Below are 17,477 nucleotides of genomic sequence, written 5' to 3' on the forward strand. Positions count from 1 at the left end.
GATCAATACCCGATGGACTAGCTCAAAATAGCCATTAGGGATGCTTGGCTACCATCAACCGAGGTCCCCATGAACATCAGGGACTGAAAGACAATAGAAAAACAGGTGTTGCTGAGAAAATTGGGCACAAGAGAGGCAGTGTTTGGCACCAAGTTCACTGGGCTTCGTAGGTCGGTGTTCACTGGAGAGTTAAGAAGGCAGTTAATTGAGCAAAGACCTAGGGACTAGATAGGGCTTTAATGCTTTGCCGAGCTCCACAAGGAGATGCGACCTTTATAAGGTAGAAGTACTGGAGGCCCTCAGTGGTTAAGCTAGTGTGGAAATGGGGTTCACAAGATGCTGAAGCACTTAAGAAGAAATGAGAGGGGCTGAAACAGATGAAGAGTCAGCTCCAGGTGGTTGTGGGAACGCCAAGCTGGGGTTCCCAGGGAGACAGCGGACAGAAAGACGAATGCTTTGCTGCTAGGTTTATGGAAGGTTTTACAGCCTGCACAGTAGTTCTCAGATGACATGCATGGTAACACAAAACAGGTAAAAAGATTAAACTTATCTTAGGGATGGTTAGTTACCTCTTCCCAAGACCACTGTGTACATTTCTCCCCTGCAGGAGAATACACACGTGGTTGAGATTGTCTGCCCAACCCAGGGTTCTTTCAGCAGTCAAATGTAGCTAAAGGAGAGGTTATAGCCACGACACCAAAGTAAAGCCTGTCAGAACCAAGCTCTCTAGAGCAGCAGAGAACAGTGCCAGGTAAAGTATGAGCTCTAACCAGATCGAGCAGCACAGAGTATCCTTGCAGAGCCCGTATGAAATGTGGAGATGTGGACTGGAGAGATGGCTCAGCTCTTTGTTAAAGGCTAGGCTGGCAACAAAAAAAGATATATAAGAAATGTGGAGCTGCATGGCAGTTATTCTGTAGTGCCCTGTGATGAGGAGGCCTCAAGAGGGTATCCAGCTCCCTGGAGCTAGAGTTACTGGTGTTATGAGCTTCCGGGTATGGATGCCGGGAACCAAACTCAAGTCCTGTGAAAGGGCATCCTGTGTTCTTAACTGCTGGGTCTCCCCAGCTCTGCCTTTAGTTCTTCTAAATAAATGACGTCATCTCTCAAAAGGCAATCCTTCTTTCTATGTCATGTGGCCCATTAGGACTTCACGATCACCAAGGAAACAAAATCTCAGCTATAATGAACTTTCTTACATTTCAGTTTCTTTCAAAAACCCCAATCTTTATTTTACATCCAGATCTTGGGGTCCATATGGACAGTTCAAGCTTCTGAAGAGCTTAGAGATGCAAACCTAACCTTCACCTTAGCAGCTCCTATTAAGTGTGGTGTGAGACTCTGCGTGTCGCTGCTCAAATACACTGGCTACAAAGTTCAACTCTCCTCTTCAGAAGTCTTTTTACCATGTTGGTATGAGCTGAGTCAGAATGGGAAAGACTGGAAACAGATAGTACAACCTGTGTCCCGGTATCCCTGAACAGTCCACATGAACACATGAGCAACAGCTAGAGTTGGGAAAACATGGAATTATCTCTCCCAACAATTAGAATGCCTCTAAAGTAAGCAGGATTTAATGAGAGTTTAGTAACCAAGATATAAAGGGGCTGTGGTGCGCATTACAACAGCATGCATCTCAGTTATAAAATATGAAATGTTTATGGAGGGAAGATATTGCTTCACTATGAAATTATGCTGTGCAGAACATAGAAAAATGCTTCTGAAGATGTGCCAGAAGATTCCTACTTTGTAAAAGTTTCCAGCATACAAGCAAGATATAATTTAGGGGTGGGTGCCAATTAATAGCCTCCACAGTGCCACACATAAGCACACAAAATTCTACTGCTGGTGTAGGCTTAAGAGAAATGAAAATGTTTATAACCCCAAAAACTTATACATGAATATTCATAGCAGGATATCAGGTAAATTAGAGGCCCAAAGCTGAAAGTAATTCAAATGCCCATCTATTAGTTAATGGAAAAACACTGGAATATCCATAGAATGAAATATTAGTTGGCCATCAAAAATGATGACGTTTTGATTCATTCTCAAAGACCATAGGTGAAGAGTGAGCAAAAAGCTCACAAAGAGCCCAAAATGCTGGCTATACATCAACAGAGTATCTGCACATATGGACTCACAACAGTTGTGATAGTATACAAAAGACCTCTGCAATTTCAAGTTAGACCGAATCCCAACACAGGAAGTGGAGGTGGCCATGAAGTCCCACCCCTAGCTAAGAAGCTATTAGCAACTGATAAGTGCTGTGAGAGGGACAATCAGTTTTCTTTAAGATTGTAGCCCCTGGTAAGTCACCAGGCTTCGGTGGAAAGCCACAGATCTAAGATTATATGCACGACACAAACTGGAATTGATGGGTATTTAAAAAAAAAAAAGAGGAGATAAATTAGGATGGGTAGGGAAGGAGGGGTGGACCTAAGAGGAGTCAGGGGAAGGGTGAATATGATTAAAGTATATTGTGTAAAATCCTCAAAGAACTAATAAAAACGAAGCAAAAACTAACCATCCATGCTTCAATAGCATCCTCTCCTACAGTTACCGAGCATGGAGGCTCTTAAACATGTGTTTAAATTTATATGAGCATGGGACCTTGAGAATAAGAGGAAATATTCCTCAGTGTGTGTGAGCCATTCATCATATGATGAGAAAGAGTTCTAACAGTGATGGTGCTGTGACCAAGAAAGAGCCTAGGAGACCGATGTTCCCAGAGATGAGAACTACCAATCTGGACAAAACGCAAACGCAGCAAATACAGAGGGGCTTTGGAGAAGGGAGGGTGGGCAAGTCTGTTGGAAGTTGATCTTGGAAGGGCACGGCAGTAATGAGGCTAAGAGCGATTGACTGGCCTTAACTTGCAGCTGGCCACAGAGGGAATGGCTGCTGATAAATGCACTAGTCAACCTCCTAGCCTCCTGGACTAGGCCCTTCTCTGTCCTTCTCCTGCTTGGCCATTCTCTATCCACATATTTGTCTCAACTTCCTCAGCATCGGAGAAACTCAGAGTTCCCAGATCCCTTTCTTCTTCCTCTGTCCATCCTTCCTCTATCTCCTGTTGCCCATTTTTCTTTATCTGATCTCTGTCCTTGGCTTTCAACTAATACATTTTCTCTTCATGTTTCACAAACACCTGCTTCTTCAGTTATTATGCCTGATACTCCTTCATCCTTCAAGACAGCGGGGCTCCATCTCAGCATCCCTGCTGATGCCTCAGCTTCAGACCTGGGGCAATGGGGTGGAGGCAAATTCAAAAGACAACCAAAAAACAAATATCATATATAGCTTTAATTTCTCCTTAAATTTCCCCCAAGAAAACAACATGTTGGAATTCTTTTATCCCTTGATTGCTTGGCCAAGCCTGAATTTACAGAAGACATAAGCATGGAGGTTGTGATTCCGCAGAACTCAGTTGTCTCCTGGCATCCCTGATGTACAAAATGATCTTCCAATGAGCCCTCCACCTGCCTGCATCACACTGCTCTCCCTGAACACGTGGCCTCAAATAACCTGGCTTCCCAAGCCAGAAAGCTGTGAATCAGCCTTGATTTCTGTTCCTCTCTTACCCTCAAATCCAATCCATCTTGATTTCTGCTTATTTTAATGTACCCAAGACTTTATTGGAAACAAGTTAATCTTTATTTAGGTCAGAGCCAAAACCCTAAGCTAGTCCCCCTTTCCTTTACTTCTTCCTGCCAAGTCCAGTATCTAACTCTGCCATCGTATGCAAACAGAAACACGATCAGATTTCCTCTTCCATGAAAAGAGCCTCCGACTGTAACCCACTGCCCATCACAATGAGTGTCAAACATTCTCACAGCAAACAAACAATCCTTCCTCTATATCCGCAGATTCAACTAGCTACAAATGGACAACATTGGGGGCAAAAAAAAAAGACATCTGCCCTGAACATCTACAGACTTTATTTCCTTCTCATGATTCTCTAAGCAGTAGAGCAACTACTAACATTACATTCACATTTTATTGGGCCTTATGAGAGACCTAAAATTGATTTTTAAGTAACCAGAGGATGTACATAGGCTGTACACAAATACTCCATCATTTCATATAAGGGATGTATGCTACTATGGGTTTTGGTATCTTAGGAAGCCTTGGAATAAATGCTCTGTGGATACCAAGATATTACAGTATTACGTTATAATAAATATCACATATGATCCTAACATACACAAATAAATAGGTATTTATATTTACTGGAACTAATTTCCTTGTCAATTCTAAATGTATGGTTTTCTTGAGCTAATTTATGAGAAAATGATAGACTGCTTTGATGAAATTGCAATGTTTAAATCTTTAGTGATGGAATTTGATCACCCCTATCTTTCTGTTTATATCCTGTTTCATTTGATTACATACATTTGGAGGAGCCTGGTTCGAAATATCAGTGGACAGCAATCAAAATAGGTTGTTGGCTTTTCCCAAGAGACTGCCTTTCTAACCTAGGCTGTTGTCCATTACACTGAGACAGACAAATGAAGGAATCCTTAGCACATATTACCTGGTTGCCCATGTGGCATTTAGAGTGTGTGTTGAAGATCTCCATTTTCAGAGCCAAAGACAATCCTGACACAATGTGACGCCTGATCTTCCTCCTCAAAGCTTTGAAAACCAGTGACCAACATACTAAAGACCTGATCGCTCACTATGACAGACACAGTCTGCTGGCATGTGGATAGCAGCCATCTAGCTGCATTTTCCAATGCTGCCAATGTTTTACCCAGTTTCTGACATCTGCCTCTGTGAGGCCTGGAGTTACTTGGCTCCTGTACTTGCTACTGCCCTCAACCTGGATTTCTATTCACCTCACTGCAAAGGTTCAGATGTTAATTAGCTCCCCTGTGGTATACTGTGTCAAAGTGCCTTCCCCCGCCTTCCCCATCCTTCTGTCTCCTGTGTGTCCTGTGTGTGTGTCCTGTGTGATACTCTTTTTTCACAGCCGTGAGCACTTATGGAAAATGACAGGTCTAGCTGTCCCTCAGTTTTTGTGGTGTTTACATCTAGTAATTGTTTCCATTATAACCATCATTGGCATTAATAGCAATAGCAGGTCACACTGTTACGTGGCCAAAACAGCAAGTTTTCCCCAGGGAATTCGGAGACCATCCTCTCACTGATTTGACACTTTCGGTAAAGTGAGAGCTGAGTGTAAAACCACGCTCGTTGTGATTTTGACTTCCTTTCTTTTGCGTGAGAGCATCACTCACCCACAAAGGACAGCAGGATGGCCAGCAGCACTGTGAGGGCGCAGATGCAGGGGATGAGCACCAGCAGGAGGAAGCGCAGCAGACTAGCGGTCACCAGCTTCTGAGGGCAGCCCTCGCCCACGCCACGGTTGGCTCTCAAGACCTGATGGGAGATGGAGACATGAAGCAGGGTTTCAATATCACACAGCAGTTCAGGGGCTGGGGTGAAATCTTCTATTACAGCCGTCCTTTCAGAGAAGCGCTGTTCCTAAGAGGTTTGACAGTGTGTACTTGAGGGCATTAAATAAGGTACTCAACAAACAGTAATGAGCAAGTAAGTAACTGCACACATAAACAAGGCCTCCTCTTCTCCCTCCTCTTCCCCCTCTTAACTCCCCCTCCTCTTCCTCCCCTTCCTCTTCCCCTTCCTCCTCCCATTCTTCCTCTTCTCCCTCTTCCTCCTCTTCCCCTCATGCTAGGCAATCACTCTACCAACTTCTCTTCTTATTTTTTTTTTTATTCTTTACTCTGAAAATTTTTTCATTAGATAATCTTCTAATGATATTTCAGCATGTTTGGGTTTTATTTTTGTTTTGTTTTGTTTCAGAAACATTTACCAGTTTGGCAGTATTCGAAATGCTGGGAATTACCATGGCAAGAATTTTCCCCTGAGCCAGATGTAAACAAAGTCAGGGCCGTCTGGCACAGTGATAAAATGCTGGTGAGCAGGAATAAACAGGACACTAACTAGACTTCCTTCTTCTTTGTCTCAGTTCCAGCCCAAGTCTGCACACATTCACATCGGGGTAAAACAGGTTTTCAGGTGATAACAATTCCACGACATTAAGTATTACTGGCCACGCATCTACTAACAAGTCCAAAGCGAGAGACTGTCACGGGTGTCGGTGAAACAGAGTCACTCAGAAGACACCCTCTGCTGCTTACAGTTCCCCCACAGCCTATCCATAAGAGAGCGAGAGAGACCACAGCGATGGCTCAAAACTTCTTGTCAGCAAATGCTTCACATTGTGCGAAGTTCAAGCTCCTGTCTGGGAATTTGTTTACTACAGTTGGCTAGCTGAAGGCAGCGGCTTTCTCAGCAGAAGCCTGAGATGTTACCGAAAGTGCTTCAAGTTATGGCGGGCTGCTGCCCTAGTCCCCAGAGCAAGCATAGCTCCTGATCTTAAACCCCAGCCTTGCTTAAACTGACTCTTAAACCCCAGCTTTGGCACTCGTCTGTTAATCTCTGGGAGGTCTTCTGGACCCCCATTCTGCAGTCCTGAGCTTCCTTTCTTGTTATATTGTACAGGTCCTCTTCGGAATGGTCAGTAGCCTAAGTCCAAAACTAATTCGCTTCTCTTTCCCTACTTCCAAACTAGTCCTCTCCTAGTGCCTGTACGTTTGAAGAAACTCTACTATACCAACCACTTCTTCTCATGAACCCCTGCCACGCATGCTCAGTACTCTTCCTCTGTGGTAAATATGTAACCTTCAATAAAAGAACGGCCTAGAATAAGCCTTTTCATTATGCAGATTGTTATATGTTATAGAGCTAACAGAATGGTCCTGTAATACTGCTAGAACTTCCTGGCTGGTCCATCGTCATTTCCAGGACACGCAAAGGAAATGAAATGGCAAATTTGATAGTTTCTTTCTGAGGCAGGCATGATTCTCCATTTCTGCTTTATTCTTCACTGTTAAAATGGATCCTTGGTCACTGAGGAATACAGGAAGCAGCGTTCACCACAGAATGCAATGATGTCTTCAGTAACCTTAAGAATTCTCCATGAAAAGACACTGTTTGAAAGAGCTTATGATGTTAACTTAAAATGGGCTTCCTTTATTAGGCTCATGTGTCTACTAACCCATTCTCGCTGCATCTGGTCCAAGGCACCACCCAAGGTGAGTTCATTTAATCAGCGTACAGTTGATTCTCAGGAAGATAGAGTAATGGCATACTAAAACAGGAAGTCAGTGACAGTACCCCAATCACAGCTCCGTCACTGGACACAGGGAACCCTTCCGGGCTTGTAGATAACATTGATCTGACAGGACTGCAGGCCAACAGAGATAGTGACAGAATCAATCTGCTCAATTAGGTATCGAACGCCTGCAATAAGACTAATGATGATCTCAAACCAATGATCTCTCCCAAGCTCACACTTTACAGGAGAAATAACTGCCATGGGAACTCAAGGAGAGGAATATGGTTTCCTGGGGAAGGACTACAAGGAGGATGCACTTCAACCAGCATAATTCAAAGAAAAGTAACCTTGGAGACGTATGTTAGAGATGAAAACACATCCAGAGAGGTAAAGGATTGTGAACTTCCTCAGACTCCCCCCTGCAATGACAGAAGCCATCGCTTTACTAAGGTCATCATGGGACTATTTTAGGGATAACTGTCCCAGGTTACCCACAGTGGTTCCTGGCTGTCCCCAATGCTGTAGCAAAGCAAATATCACCTAGTATTCGCAAGGAGAGGATCAGCGTCAGGGAGTTCTAGAATCTCATAGAAGTGCATGTCCATCAGGGCCTAACCTCTGGAAACTACACTCCTGATTAGTCTCAATATTTTCACCAATGGCTAGGAAACTGATGCCTTTATTTTTTCTTTTTTAAGGAAGAGAAGGGAGAACTACTTAAAACAAGTCAGTATTTTAGTACTGTCTTCTCGGTCACAGGGTTTTCTAGCTGCTCTCTTGGCTCCTGAAGACTGTGGATGGAAATGCTGTGTCATTTAGGGGGACTGTGAGGCTCCTCGGAATACTATGCAGTGTAGACCTGTATTAGTCAGGGTCCTCTAGAGGAACAGAACTGATAGAATATACATGGGATTTATTAGAGTGGCTTACAGCAATGGTTCTCAACCTTCCTAATGCTGTGACCCTTTAACACAGTTCATCATGTTGTGATGATCCCCCAGCCATAAAATTATTTTTGTTGCTACTTCATAACCATAATTTTGCTACTGCTATGAATTATAATGTAAATATCTGTGTTTTCTGATGGTCTTTGGTGACCTCTGTAAATGGGTCATTCCACTCCCGAAGAGTGGTGACCCACAGGTTGAGAACCACTGGCTTACAGGCTGTGGTCCAGCTGGTTCAACACTGGCTGTTTACCAACAGAAGGTGTAAGAATCCAGTGGTTGTTCAGTCCACAAGGCTGGATGTCTCAGTTGGCCTTCAGCATATATCAAAACCCCAAAGGAGTAGGCTCTAACACCAGGGAAAGAACGAAGTTGTCCGTGAGAGCAAAGGCAAGCAGACAAAGAGCGTAGCTTCCTTCTTTCTTGTCTTCCATATAGGCTGCCAGCAGAAGGTGTGGATCAGGCTGAAGGCAAATCTTCCCACCTCAAAAGATCCAGATGAAAGGTGGGTCCTCCCACTTCAAATGACTTAAGAAAAATTCCTCACAGGTGTACCCAGTCCCTTGGGTTTTAGTTCATTCCAGATGCAGTCAAGTTTGATAACCAAGAACAGCCATCACAACAGCGGTGAGTTAATCACTAAGACTGTTTCTAAGCTTCACTTCAGGAGGCGCTGAGCAACGCTCTCCCAGGTGGCATTCATCTTCCAGTCTTCCAGAACTGAGCCTCCTCACCCTTGGGACTACGTGATAGCTCAGGGAGCTGGACATCTCGTCAGAACGGCATGGATATATTATAAAGCAATTCATTCTGATATTTTTCTAATCTCGTTGGGGAAAACGTCTTCTTGTATCTTAAGAACAACATTCATGTAAAAAGCTGTCGTGTTTCTTTTACAGCGTATAATGATAGATTCTTCCTAACGAGAGTGTTTTCTGAAGTCAGTTTATTTCCACTGGGGCCCTTCTCCTCCGTCTTCTATGTCCCTAACTCTGACGTGTTTGTCTCTCAGCTTGCTATTTTCACCACCTTTGTGACAGCCATGCTCCTAGCCAGTGAGCCCCTGAATCTTCTTCAGTCTGCCGACTCTCCCTTTTCCATCTGCCCGTATATCTGCTTTAGGGTGTTTAAACTTTTATTGCAAAACCCGTGCTGATGCTCTGAACACCCTCATTCCTCTGGGTCTCCCCCTTCGCTGCTGTGGTTAGAGTTCCATCCAATTGTCCAGTGGAAAGAGGAGCGAGCCTCTACTGAGGTTCCATCCTGTAGGTAAGTCTATAAGGCATTTTCTTGGTTGCTGATTGACAGAGAAAGGCTGAGTCCAGTGGGACCAGTCTGGGCAGGTGGTCCCTGGGGGCAAAGAAAGTGAGCTGAGTGAGGAGTGAAGAGCAAGCCAACAAACAGCATGCCTCCGTGGCCTCTGATTCAGTCCCTGGCTTCAGGTTCCTGCGTGACCTGCTGCTCTGACTTCCTTAGGTGCTGTACTATGACATCGAAAAAGTCCTTTCCTCTCTAAGTTTCTCTTGGCCACGATCTTTATCACAGACTAGAAAGCAAACTGAGGACAGTCAGCCATCTTTTAAAGCCGACACCGGGTGAGCACGACAATCTCCTCTGGACGGTAGAATGCGTCTGAGGCATCTGACAGAGCTGCTTGGCAGGTGAGTTAAAAGCTTTCTTCTCACACTCTCCTGTTCTGACAACAATTCCCATTTCACAGCACAAGTAAAACCACCATACGGAGGTTACTACACTTTCCTAAATCTAAAGCTATAGGCCTGTTCGTTTCTGCACCCTAGTTCTCTTACCACAGAGAGTTCGCGGCCACCACCCCCATCTAAGTCTGACCCTCCCACATCTACAAATCCTACAAACACCTTGTTCAGAAGTCTTACATTCATCTTTTTAAATCCTCTCTAATCCTCTCTCCCTATCCCCTCCCTCCCCACCCCGTTTTTTCCCTCCTTCCATCCTCCATCACTGCATCCTCCATTGCCAGCTTTTTATCAAACGTAAAAGCTTAATTAAGTCTTGGGCTAGGGAAACGGGCAAGCGCAAAGACCTGAGTTCAGATTCTCAAAACCCAGGTAACTGCTGGGTGGGTTTGTTGGCTTGCCTGTAATTCCACCCTTGGAAGGCAGAGACAGGGGATCCCTAGAGCAAGCAGGTCAGTAAGACTACACATATTGGCAAGCTCTGGATTTCATCAGGAGACCCTGCCTCAATAACTGAGGGGAAAGCAATGGAGAATGATTCCTGACGTCAATGTGGGGGCTTCCTGTACAACTTGTATACACACACACACACACACACACACACACACACACACACACACACAAATAGAGAGAGACATACATGAAAAACCATACATATACACACATGAAAAATGAGGAGGGTAATAAGCTCTAGTGTCTGCTTATTCTATCATTCTGAAGCCTATATCCCACTCCAACCACTGGAGGGGATCAACAACTTTGAAATAAATGAGCGGTTAAATCACTCAAAAAATTATTCTTCAGTTATGCAAATGACCTTTTTTAAAATAATATATCCCTAGATGTCCCCCATATACTCGATTCCTAAATCATCCAAAGTCCCTGCAGTGGAAACTGTATTTGCAAATGTACAACCAGGATTATAATGTTAGTGAGATATGGGTATTTTTATGGAAAGCATCCTAAAGTTAATAAACCAAGTTTCCTAGGACTGTAAGTGGAAGGCCACATTCACACCTATATTATTATGAACTTTGGAGTCAAATAGGAAACTTTGTGTTGTAGAAAGTAAAGTGTAGTGGATCTTACTATAAACAAAATCACAAGCACCTCCATGCTAAGACTAGGAAAACAAGTTATTCTGTAACTCTACCAATGCCCAAATCAGAAATTCCTAGGCATTCCTGTTCCCTGCCATCTTAAATGTCTCTTTTTCATAGTGGTTATAGGTCAAAAAGAAATACCAACAGTTCAGTTGATTTATTAAGGACCTTGGTCTGATGATTTATAAGCTTTCATATCCTAAAAACTTAGCTGTCATTCAAAATAATACTACTTTGGCATTGAAATAAGCATTCTCACTCCATTCTCAAGTAATAATTACGCTCTAAATGGGATGCGTTCAATAGAAAAGTAACTAACACAGTAGTAAAAGTTGAAATGGAAGGGGGCCCTGGAGAGATGGATCAACAGTGAAGAGCATGTACTGTTCTTCCAGAGAACCCTTTTGATTCCAAACACCCACATCAGATGGCTCACAATCACCTGTAACTTTAGCTCTGGGTGATTCAATACTTCTGGCCTCCTCAAGCACCTGCGTTCATGTACAAATACTCCATGTTCCCGTGCACACGCATAATTAAAACAATAAATATTAGTTTGGAAAATGAAATAGAGGGTTCAAGTTAACATTTAACAAATCAATAACCTAATTTTTTTTTAAAAAAAAAAAAGTATTCTCTGATCATTCCAAAGTGTCACTAAGCAAATGTCATCCTTAGCCTCTAATCACTTGTTAAGAAATAATATTCACCATCAGATACTGTCTACAAAGAGACATTGGTGTGCTCTGACTTATACTACAGCATCATATAACAGGTATTCCAACAAACGCTACCTTGTGTATGATTTAAATTAGCACCAAACATTGGACAGACATCAGGTTTTGTGTGGTGTGCATGTTAATTCTACCTGTAAAATGTGTCTTTATACCACGGATGCCATTAAATATAAATACCCAAATCCTTGTATTCCTAAACACACTGTGAAATTATACAGACAGACAAACATATAGTCCAAGAGTAAGAGAATTTGGAGTGTCCAACTGTTCCTAGCTGGAGGGTTACCCTAATTCTGTTAGCCATCTGGCGGATTTAGTTAAATTTTATTTTTGCTTCAATGTTTATTGTAGAACCTAGCTATTGTTTTTTTAAAGTGTTATTAAAACACAATGAGAAGATGAGATAGTATTTAAAATTATGGTGGAACAGAATGACTTGACCACAGAAGACTGGGTTAGTTTACAATATTAATCACAGTTAAAAAAAAAGGTCCTCAGAAATCAATGCTACTTTTGTTTGAGGGAAGTTTAATCCCTTAGTTCTTGAGGTAGGAAGACGAGGGATTGCAGATGCATTTGTGCTCTGCTGCTTTGGCAAAGCATGTAACAGGCTGCAAGGACAGTAGGTCACTCCTACTCCTGAAGCTTCCACAGGACACAGAAGCTCGTGGAAACTTTGTGGAGATAGCATAATGTCACAATCACAGGCTCAACAGTGCAGACACTGGGCTCCCACAGGAAACTCAGGTTGGAACATTCTTCTGCCCAAACATCAGCCCCAAATGTGCCTTGAATTTTTTTTTTTAGTACTAAATAGAGATAGAGTCTCTTCAGTCCATCTGCCCTCAGTGTGCTCCAAGCATCACCAAGACAATTGCTACCCCAAATTTAAAATGTTGCCAGCATTAGATGCACATCACTTTTTTCTCAAACAACCATGAAAGGGTCCCTCACAAGAATTAAAAGTAGATTTGCTGAATAAGAGATCAATAATACTTCTCAACCCAAACATCTGTCAATCTTCTGCATTAGCTTCCACTCTGCTAGTAAACAAAAACTCTTTCAAACCATCCATCAGTGAATTACACTGGACCCAAGTGTCTTTTGTTGTGATGTTTGTTTTGAATATCCCGGGAGGCACAGCGAAAGAGCATCTGGTTCTCAGTAAGTCTTTTCATCTGGTTCTCTGTCATTTAATTGAAGCATACGAGGTTCAAATAACTCACTGGCCTCTTGCAAAATGAAATTACTGAGTTCACACCAGAACACATGGTTCTGGCAAGCCAACCCTGCCCACAGCTTCTCCTTTGAAAATTACAACAGCACCAGACAGTCCTCTCCCAAGACACATATTCACACCTCCAAGAATGGATGTTCAATCTAGAGACTAAATGCCTGGAGACGAGATAATAATTGTCCCATAATGCAGACAGTATGTCACATTTGTGTTCCTGCTTTCAAGGTGGCATTGTTCAGCTCAAGCCTGAGCTCTGAGAGAACAAACTGGAATGTTTCAGAGGCGACTTGTGCAATTGTCTGGACCACTAGAAGTCTATGTGACCTTATAAAGCCATCTCTTCACCCTAACCATATGCCTATATCTGCAAATTAGAAGCCAAAAAATCAAATGCCTTGATACCACGACAAATGTGCAAAAAAATTAAATGAAATTAGTGAAAAAAAACAGAAAGATTTTTTTTTCTTGCACATTTACAAAGTTTTGAGACCTGATTTCTCCCTGGTTCAAGCAGCTGGGAGGGCATCCTCTCCATTCAGTTTCCCGAAGGAAGGTTATCATTTTTATTTTAGAGGCAACAAGATCATCCTTAAGTCCTGTGTTCTTCAGAGCAAGGTGGGAGGGTCATATCTCTGCAACAGTCACAAACATACAACAGATTCCCCTTATTCTGAGAAGGAGGAGGACTAGGAAGATAAACACACACACACACACACACACACACACACACACACACACACACACGCACGCACGCACGCGCGCACACACACACATGCCCATCCTTCTTGGAGATGACTTTGCCCTCAATCTCAACTATTTCAAAGCTGTCATTTCATGGAAAACACAACCTAGAGAGAATGAAAGTTTTCTTTGGAGGCAGCAGAACTCTTTCTGCCCACACTGGAGCATCTTAAGGTCTGTTTCTTCTTTCTGTCTTTGTCTCTTTATTCTTGTATTTGCATTTTTAAAACAATGGAGGCGAGGAAAGAAAAAAAAAAAAGAAGGTTGGACTATCCATTCCTCGGGAAATTAAATATCTGACTTTTATTCATAAAGAGTGCTTTAAATTTTGCATCCTGATTATGTTATTATACAGCTAAAGAAGCTGGGCATATCATAAAAGGAAGCAATCTCTTTTTCATATAGCCAAATGGAGACTGTGGAATTTGTACAAACTGCAGAGACTTAATTGACTTACAGATCCTCTATCAGTGAAAACCCTGTGACTTAAAGATTGAAGGAGATTGGCAACAGGAGTAGACGTCTGAAATATTGACTTTCTACAGCTGAAAATAATCAGGGAGAGTGTACACGACCAAATGGATTTTCTGCTCTACAACAACCCATTTTAAGCATTTTGAGGCAGAGCAAAGCATAAACAGATGTGGAGCGGTTAACCTCCTGACCCCACCTGCTGAAAGGGAGCCTGCCAGGCAAAAGCACAGAAGGGATGGTATGTGTGAGATGAAGTGGCAGTTTCTTTCTGAATGCCTAGAGCAGAGGATGAATTCCAAACTTAACATGCATTACATAGTTCACCATATATCGTGAATATGCTAGTTGGAAAATAAAGCAAAAATCTGTGTTGAAAGCCTCGTAACAAATCATACCTCTGTCACATGTTGATATTAATGTGGCTTATTCCAGGAATGTTTCGTCAGAGCCTTTTCTGTGCACAATATGATCCAGAGACACAAGGATGAGGAAGACACTGCCCCTACCCTCAGGCACTTTATAGCCTCCCTCCAAGGAAATAACAATATCACCGCTCCACTTAAACTTAGATACCCAGGGACAAGATAATGCAGGCAATTTAGCAAAGGACTGCAACTAATCAGTAATCCAGCATTTTGCACCAAGATAACCATATTTCTTGACCACGCATCTCAATGAATCCCAAGGTATGTGTGTGGTGACTGAAGGAGAGGTTTTTATGGGAAGTAACATCACTGTCTTTTGAGCAGGTCAGTTTTTTTTCCCCTGTGGACTCTTGTGCATTTCAAGATATTTGACATACCTGGGCATGACCTAATAAATGCTAGTGGGAATAAAAGTATACACATACACCACACACACACACACACACACACACACACACACACACACACGGTCTACGTTATTTGTACACACACTCAAGGGTATCCACCTCCTTTAGCTAAAACCCACTTGAACCGTTCCACAGCCCAGCTGTGCTTCTCCTCGAATTAACTAATGTTGAAGTCTTCAGATAAGAACGGAGGGATGTGTTTTCCCACAGGGAAATGGTACATTTAACTTCTGCCCCAGTTTGGTCTCTGCTGCTAAATTAAAATACAATAACCAAGAGGCATCTGGAGGAAGAAAGGGTTCATTTGCCATGCCTGTCCCGAATACAGTCCATCTCAAAGGGAAGTCAGGGCTAAAACCTGGGGTTAGTCACTGAAGGAGGCCATTGAAGATGGGTGCTTACTGGCTTACTTCCCGTAGCTTACCTAGAACCGCCTACTCAGGGTGGCTGTCCCCGGTATGTTGGGTTCTCCCACACCAATGTTTAATCAAGAAAATGGCTCCTGTTGGCCAGTCTTGTGGAAGCATTTTATCAAACGAGGTTCCTTCTTCCCAGATGACCCTAGCTTGTATCAAGTTGGCAAAAAGAAGAAAAGATTGGGTCCAAATATTGCTTAGATGTAGATTTCACAGGCTCATACCTCCCTGGTAAGAATTAACCAATCAGAAGGCTAATGAGAGATGAGATTCATTTGAAAATGAAAGCTTTTGGTAGGCGTATAATCCAATGACTTCATGTTTCTCACTATGGGAGACCTCACAGAAGGAAGTTTGAAAGAGAAGGAAAGAGAAGAGAAGGCCAAGAAGAAAAGGAATGCAGCAAACAGTACGGGACCTGCGTGAAATACAGTCAAGAAGAAACAAACCAAGGAGAGGGCTGGAGCCCTGCAAGTGCCTCAGACGACATCTCCGTAACGAGGAGTGCAGATCCCAGTTTAGGGAAGCAACCATCGAAGGTGCGAAGGCAGGAGAAAGGATCCACGGGGATGTGGGAACAGACTCAGAGTCCACCAAAATAGGGAAGGTGATGAGAGACAAGAAACGATCTTGTGTACTCTATCAGCAGGCAGGTTTTGTGGCATCCTCATATAGAAGTACTCAGCAGAGGCGCTCAGCTTCTCTCCTGGGAATGCTGGTACCCACAGCTGTTTGTTCTTATCTCTCAGTTCTACTAGCCTGCTTCTTCCAAGTTCTAGTCCCTTTTGACGCCTGCCTGCGTCTTGCCCTTAGGATCTGTGAGGTACTAGGTCACCTACATAAATCCTGTTCTCTGGTGTAGCCAGTTCTAAGAAGGTTCTAAACTCACAGTCAACAGAATCTTATCAAACATGGAAAAACCCCTAACAACCTCCTAGGCAGCGGAAGGCAGCTTTGGTTGAAAGTGTTGCCACAACCCTGAAGCTAAGGTAAGCGTTCTCCTCTCCCAGCGTTTAAGTAAATACACAATACGGCAGTCACTTCCCTCCTCTTTTCCAGCGTAACCACCACAATCTTGTCAATGATTATTCATGCCAGTGTAAATATATTCGCAAGAAACGAGACATCTCTGGAAGCAAGAAAAGGAGACTGAAAGTCAGGGCAGGGTGTGAAGGGTGACGCTAACACGGTGCTGGAATCTAGAGGTAAAGGGAGGAAGGAGTTGGTGACGCCACATCAGGACCAGCTGCTCGGACCCTGGTTATGAACGAGAGCAGAGGGACCCGAGGAAAGGTCTGGGTTAGTGGCTGGACCTGAGAGCCTTGGCCAAAGCCAGAACTTCCACACGGCTACACTCTCCGTGAAAGACAGATTGGAAAGCTCTACTGAATAGCCCTCTAAAAGTAGTAAGTATGTGGAAATGTTTAAAAGACACGAGAGAGAGGAAGAAAAGGTGTGGATTTGGGTAGGAAGGGAGGGAGGGAGGAACTCAGAAGAGTTAGAGGAGGGGAAACCTATACGTAATCAAAATATATTCTACAAAAAAAAAATCTATTTTCAATTAAAAAAATGGGAGAAAATGTAAAGATTAAAAAATATTTTTAAAAAAGACATGGGAAATAAAAATTCCCAAGAATATCTTATAAGTAAGCATAGGAAGCAAATTTACATTATGCTGCTATAGAATTCCCAAGATTTGAAATGCATGTAAAAAATAGATCACAACATTTACAATGTTGATAGAGATTGTGCTATTTGGGAAAGTGGAGATTGTAGGTTCTCTTCCGAGATCAATGACTTCACTAGACCTGGGGAGTTGGCTAGGTTTCCAGTACAAGGGATGATTTCCCTCTTGTTGAGCAGGTCTTAAGTCTGATTAGAAAGCTATTGGCTACTGCCAAGGTATGCACAGCACTCCTGCCCCCACTGGGTCATAAGGCTATGTTGGTTACTGTTGTGGTTCATAGATGTCGTAGCTCAGTGGGAGTGTTGGTAGCTTCCCTCCTTAGAGTCTAAATATTTCTCCTTATACCTACTCATCTGTGTAGTCCTAACTCTGCATCAAAGAAAATCCTCTTTGCAACAGACAGAGACCAATACAGCAAACGATCACAATGAAATGAAGAGCTGT

At 43.0% G+C, this 17,477-nt stretch overlaps 1 protein-coding gene across 3 annotated transcripts in view; it reads right to left on the minus strand.

The window, feature by feature from the left end:
* Window positions 1–17,477, minus strand: part of Corin (corin, serine peptidase) — a 202,088-nt gene that overhangs the window by 165,015 nt on the left and 19,596 nt on the right. For 2 of the 3 annotated variants that reach the window (XM_059275966.1, XM_059275965.1), the window contains exon 2: window positions 5,241–5,382. In XM_059275966.1, the coding sequence (XP_059131949.1) occupies window positions 5,241–5,382 (142 nt within the window). Of the gene's footprint in view, window positions 1–5,240; window positions 5,412–17,477 lie in introns of those variants that run through there. The other variant, XM_059275964.1, reaches the window with a different exon arrangement.

The sequence above is a fragment of the Peromyscus eremicus genome, chromosome 10, assembly GCF_949786415.1.
Source record: "Peromyscus eremicus chromosome 10, PerEre_H2_v1, whole genome shotgun sequence".
Lineage (NCBI taxonomy): Eukaryota > Metazoa > Chordata > Mammalia > Rodentia > Cricetidae > Peromyscus > Peromyscus eremicus.